General features: G+C 33.8%; 1 protein-coding gene across 1 annotated transcript; it reads left to right on the forward strand.

Annotated features, from left to right (window-relative positions):
- Positions 1–1,128: 1,128 nt before the first annotated feature.
- LOC145569216 (UDP-glucose 4-epimerase GEPI48-like) lies at positions 1,129–6,517 on the forward strand. Its single transcript, XM_081628569.1, has 9 exons — positions 1,129–1,582; positions 3,307–3,356; positions 3,468–3,603; positions 3,865–3,966; positions 4,102–4,329; positions 4,609–4,687; positions 4,939–5,021; positions 5,621–5,712; positions 5,829–6,517. Exons 1-9 carry the CDS (start codon positions 1,400–1,402, stop codon positions 5,920–5,922), a joined length of 1,047 nt encoding a protein of 348 aa, XP_081484695.1. The 5' UTR covers positions 1,129–1,399; the 3' UTR covers positions 5,923–6,517.
- The last annotated feature ends 215 nt before the right edge of the window (positions 6,518–6,732 follow it).

The raw sequence follows: 6,732 nt of genomic DNA on the forward strand, positions 1-6,732 counted from the left end.
TATAAGGGTCTATAATATATTCTATTCGCCTTATTTTCACTTATTTCATGTGTAATAAGTTCAGTTTAGAAAAAAAAAAAAAAAAAAAGCTGTGATAAGGGTTATTCAAATACAAATTACAACTAAAATAAATTTCATGAGATCTACCAAGTTTAGATAAGTTCAAGTAAGTTTAGATAATATAAGATAATTAAGTTCAAATAAGAGAAAATCATGTGAATAAAATACACTCTTATTAGAGTTATCACTAATCTAATATCTAACCTCATTGCCTCATTGGTTAAAAGAGTAATAATATCAAGTCTTAAAGTATCACCCGCAAACACTTTGTTGAAATTATAAAATACTCCATATATATGTACTACCTCCGTGAGAATGGAGAGTGAGGGATAGCTCAAATGATTAAGGTTCTCCTTCCGCTCCCAGGTGCTTCTAGGATCGAGTCTCATCACTCACCAAAGATTACGGGTAGTATATTTATAGACATCTAGTGAAAGTGTCATACTAACCATATTTCAATTATTATAATTTTCAACCACATACTAACACCATCTTTAACTACAATAGACCAATAGTACAATTGTATCTAATAACAGCTATGTACAACATGTGTAACGGCCTGTTCACATTTACTAAAATGAGTTGAACTGAATTGATTGGAGCTGAATTGAATTGAACTGAATAGAGTTGAAATGAATAATTTATGAGAGAAGGAAATTAGGAGTTGAACTGAACTAAACTGATTGGAGCTGAACTGAAATGAACAGACCCTATATATCAATTACAAACACACTTTATTTTTGTTACTTTCTTTTCTAAATAAGTCAAACACTAAAACTTAATTAAACAACCCTAGACATCAATTTTAATTTTAGAGAATAGAAAAGTTACAAGAAATGAGAGAATACATAAGATAAGTTACAAGGGAAATTCCTAATACACATCCCCTTGCCTAACCACATCGGACTCAAAAGTCAAAAGTCTTCCGCCAACTCAAACACACAAACAAAACACCGAATCGGATAAAAGAAAGCTAAAATAATAAAAGGTAAAACGATAAAAATTTAAAAAAACCCCAAATAAATCTGCAAGTATCTCTCAACAAGTCTAGTAGTCTTTCCAATAAATTACAAAACCCATTGGGATCCCATCCCAAAACTTTTCATCAACAAAAACAAACAAATACAATCAACAATAACTCCAACCAACACAATTAGCTGCGCCCTTGCGGGAATGTTCTGTTATATATACTCTTCTTCCTCCTCCTTCTCCCTTACACCCTTCAACCACCTTTTTTTCTCTCTCTTTCCTCTTTCTCTCTCCTCCTCCCTTTCAACTCCTACTCTCAGATAGATCTTTCTAGAATAGCCCAATTCACCGGCTGTTACCTGTTACTTCAATGGCCAAGAGTATTCTTGTCACCGGTGGTGCCGGTTACATTGGTAGTCATACCGTTCTTCAGCTTTTACTCGGTGGTTTTAAGGTAGTCGTCATTGATAATCTCGATAACTCTTCAGAAATCGCTCTTCACCGAGTCAAGGAACTCGCCGCTGAGTTCTCTACCAATCTCTCCTTTCACCAGGTCATTCATTTGAATTTTAATTTGATTCTTTCGTGGAATTTTCATTGATTTTTGATTTAATTTTGGGTTTATCGATGAGTCGGTGGATCGTGTAAATTCTTGAATTTAATTTTAATTTATTTAGGAAATGCTCGTTTCATAATTGTGGAATTTTGAACGCGTTACTTCGGGTTATTTTCGTTTAAATTAATTTTGGGGGAGTTTTGAATTTGTTTTTTACTTTTTATTTTAATTTTAAATTTTAAATAGTGAAGCATGTGGTATCTTGTGAATATAATCATTGTTTTCACGTTCTTTGGTTGTTGTATACTTTTAGCCTTTTAGAGGTGGTATGAAATTTGCTTTATTTTTTTGGGTGGTGGAATAAATTCTTCCATTACATTTGGAAGTTATGAAAAATGGTGTTACTATATTATTGGAAAAAAGCTACGTTTTGTTATTATTTGTGATTATAAATTTACTACTAATAATAAAGTTTGGTTTTTATTTTATTATGTAACGCTGACTTGTTTAATTTAATTTCTCTGCGTTAGAAGATTCTTATTATGTTGTTGGCATTTAGCTTTATTTGGTTGCCACCTTAGTAATTCTATGAAAAGGGTGTAGACTTGTATAATTAGTATAATACTTCGTACCAGTACAAAGTAATACGGAGTACGTGTTTAAAACACGCGGGAGGTTGAACTTTGATTATTAATATATCTTGTAATGCCAAAGTATGATCGGTTAAAAAATGTTGAACATTCATTGAGGTTGAACTTTGATTAATAATACCGAAGATTTCTCATAATGTTGGAGTATATAATTGATTAAAAAATGTTATTACTTTATAATACTAAGCTGATTGTACACTTGTCAAGAAATTACTAGTTACTCCGTAAGGTATAATCATGTAAAAATATGAGTAATTAGTAAGCAATCCTCTGTTCTGGAAACAAATATTCTTAGAAGGAAATAATTTTATGCTGATGATTTTTCATATGTAGATATGTATTAAAGTTCGAGTGATTATATTCAAGAAAATAAATGATCATGGAATTCTTCCAATGCTATGTGTGATCTAATTAATTCAATTTTATCGACTTTGTTCGAGTTCTACGTTTTGTCAACATTAGTAATTTTATAATGCTAGATTATGGGAAAGTGAACGATAGGAAATAATTACTCTAGATCTATGTCGTTTCAGCTCAATGCTAGTGCCAAACACAATTTCGTATACCTTATGTCCGGTGTTATGCTCAGCCATTTTAATACAAAAGATGTTCATTTTTGGTCCAAATTATGTGTTGAGTATACCGGTCAGGTTGTTAAACATGTCACTCGGGAATTTGATGTGATATAAAGAGTCCGAGTAATGATTGTATGGAAACGGGACCATTATCATATAGAGTAGCTTTTCAATGCCTTAATGTTTCATCACCACTCCATGTGATATACTTAAGCAATTTGTTGTTCTTTAATTGCTAGATTTATAATTGATCACTGTTAATTGAAGTAAAGGTGAACCTCCCTACAAATATGTTGACTGCAGTAATGGCAATCTACAATTTTTTGATTTCTTGCATTACACTTAGTCATGAAGCCTTTTTGTTTTGTTTTGTTTTTTTTTTTTTTGCACATTGCCGGTCATCAATTTTATGCTGTTGTTTTTCTTCGGAATGTTATTTTCCATAATCCTCTTTACGCAACAGAGTCCATATTTTAAAGTCTAAATCTTGCTGCAGGTGGACCTCCGGGACAAATCAGCTCTCGAAACGGTTTTTTCTTCTACAAAGTAAGGCCATTATATAATTATTTTCAATTCTCTAGCTCTTATTATAATAATACAAATTTTTCTCTTGCTTTATTATCGTCTAATTTACATTATGTGCACTGTTGGTTCTAGATTTGATGCTGTTATTCACTTTGCTGGACTGAAAGCAGTTGGTGAAAGTGTGCAAAAACCATTGCTTTATTACAATAACAACATTATTGGTACAGTTAATCTACTGGAAGTTATGTCTGCTCATGGATGCAAGACGGTATAATTTTCTCCCTTTGCTGTAGTTATTATTGTATATGCAACTTTTTTTTTTTTACATGATCTTGTGTTCTTGTTTGGCTGAATACACAATATATGGCCATATGAAAATATGCTTTTTATGTACAAGGTTGAATTCAAAGTTTTTTTCTGCAGCTATTTCCTATTTGTTATGCCTGCTTGTGGCCAGCAAACAGAACAAATTCATATTGCAACTTTATGATAGATATGCTTGCTGATTTTCTTTTTCGATACATTTCAGCTTGTCTTTTCATCATCAGCAACTGTTTATGGTTGGCCCAAAGAAGTCCCATGTACAGAGGAGTTTCCCTTGTCTGCAGCAAATCCATATGGAAGAACCAAGGTGTGCTTAAGAGTGTATATAAAAAATTCTTATTTTTGTTTGCTTGAACCAATTGTCAGAAATTCAATGGGTACCTTCATTTGAATTCAATGATCAACTCCTCAAACTTATCTCTGCTGTGCTATCCTGTTTCAGCTATTCATTGAAGAAATATGCCGTGATGTTCAGAATTCTGATGCTGAATGGAAGATTATTCTTCTCAGATACTTCAATCCAGTTGGTGCTCACCCCAGTGGGCATATTGGTGAGGATCCACGAGGAGTTCCAAACAACCTTATGCCTTACGTGCAGCAAGTTGCTGTTGGCAGAAGACCTCATTTAACAGTGTATGGAACTGATTATAATACTAAAGATGGCACTGGGGTATGTTAACCAGGAATCTTGATAACCAATTGTTCTGAACCTGTGTGTGTCTTGCTTATGCATCTCTTGTTTAATTTGGTAGCTTTTTTTTGGTCCACAATTAAAAACCTTTAAAAATATCATTCTGTTCCATTGCCTGAAGCTACTAATCTATATCATTCTCTTTTTCCTGTTGCTGAAGCTAGATTTTCTTTCTTACATGTCAAAGTATCCGAGGTTCTGTAAAATTAGATTAGAATTTACTGCTATCTATGTTTTCTAATAAGATTTGTCTTCCAGGTCCGGGATTACATTCACGTGGTTGATTTAGCCGATGGACACATAGCGGCACTGCAGATGCTATTTGATTCTAATATAGGTCAGTACATGCTAAAAGTCCCAAAGTAAACTTCTTTACTCAGTGAGTTTATCTTTATTGCATTCTCCTTTATCAAGAACCTCTTATTAGAGCTTTTGGTATGAAGAAATATAGATTAGTAGTTTCTCCCCCTTTTTCATAAGGTGCCTGGATGATTCAATGTATTGTAAATAAAAGCAGTAACTTGTACTCCGTACAAAGTTATTTCTGGTATTTAGTGAATGCTGACAAACAAGGAAATTAATTTGCAGCTTGTGAAGTCTACAACTTGGGAACTGGTAAGGGGACATCAGTCTTGGAGATGGTAGCAGCATTTGAGAAAGCATCGGGAAAGGTAAAGACCTTTCAAGCAATTTTCTCATCATAGGGTTATCTGTATGAAGTATTTTTTTTTTAATGGGGTTACCTGCAAGTATGCAGAGCTATTTTATTTAATTTCTTTTGTTCTGTTTTCTTGGTTCGATCATATATGCTTCTTCTGTACTGCTAAGTGTGAACTGTTTTTGGCCAAAAATATGTAGTTATGTCCTTTACAGAACTGTTGTTAACATTACTGCACCAGAATTTAAGTTGTTAGAGGGCAGAATCTTCTCCACTTGGAGTTGTATACTTGCAGACTTGGTTCACCAGGAACTTTGATTGGACTTAGACTGGCATATTCTTAGTAGTCAGCTTCACTCTCCTCTTTTTCTTTGGTCATTTTACTTCCATTTCGTTGCATTTTTATGTGGGATATAGTTATCTCTTCTTTATGGCAAGTAACTTTGCTCCTCAACTGTTTCCTCTGTTGAGATTATTAAAGATCACGTTTTTGTCAATTTTAAGTTATATGTGTAAAGTCTGCCATTTTGTGTCCCAACTCCCATGCATTTTCTTGCATCTGAAGCTTCAAACCTTGAAACCTTGGTGAACTAACTATTATTATCTTCTCAGAAAATTCCTCTTGAAATGGCTGGGCGACGCCCTGGAGATGCTGAGGTTGTATATGCCTCAACAGAAAAAGCAGAGCGAGAACTAAATTGGAAGTAAGTCTCTGACTGATTCAATGAAACTTGTGAAAGTCGTCAACTGAAAGTCACTTGTTCTATAGATTCTTAACCTAGAAACATTGGTATCTGACAATGATATTGTGCATCTGCAGGGCCAAATTTGGGATCGATGAGATGTGCCGTGATCAATGGAACTGGGCTAGCAAGAATCCTTATGGTTATGGTTCACCAGATAACAAGGACTGATTGATTCTACCAGCACAGAGAACAAATATACACACACCTATGTACAATCTAATCCCATTGGTACAGTCGCCGCCTGTTGCTACACCACCATACACCACAGTTTCATCCTGCCTAACTCTAGGAATATAGCATGAAAATAATGCGAGTAATATAAAATGCCTATTTGTGAAGCATATAGTATTATGTTAGTGTAAATGGGCTAAGAATGTCATGTAACTATCTAATTTATTTTATAGGTAATTTTTAAAAGGGAAAAAAAGTATATTCTATTGAGAAGACCAATTATTTTGCATGTGCTCTCTTTTGGGCTGAATTCTGCAAGCTGTAATTTGTTGGAAATTTCTTGAGTTTCCTCTGCTGGAAAGTTCAATATCCAAGTCACCCTGAAGCTGTTATGGTATATCTCAACAACCTATTCTGAAGCTGCTTGCTAGTGAATGAAGAGATGGTTTGAGCAACAACTTGAAAGGATGAGTTATTAAGTTTTTGCCCTCTTCCCCCTCGATCACCCCCCTCGACTTTCCGATTGCCCTTTCGGGCGTTTATTGTAGGATCATTATTGTTTAGATACCAATTATAGTGATTATTTTTGCCTTGTTTAATTAGGCTGCTTTTTTTGATTCATTTAATTATTTGATTTGTTTAATATTTTTTTTTTAGTTACAGTGAACCGTGATTCTTTATTGGTACTATAATAATTCAAATATTGGATTTGTTTTATCTGAATAAGATAATGAAGGTCATGATGAGGTAGTTGCCGATTTTCTTCTTTAGTCTTCAAATTAATTCCATGACACAACTTATGATTTG

The sequence above is a fragment of the Chenopodium album genome, chromosome 11, assembly GCF_948465745.1.
Source record: "Chenopodium album chromosome 11, dcCheAlbu1.1, whole genome shotgun sequence".
Taxonomy (NCBI): Eukaryota; Viridiplantae; Streptophyta; class Magnoliopsida; order Caryophyllales; family Amaranthaceae; genus Chenopodium; species Chenopodium album.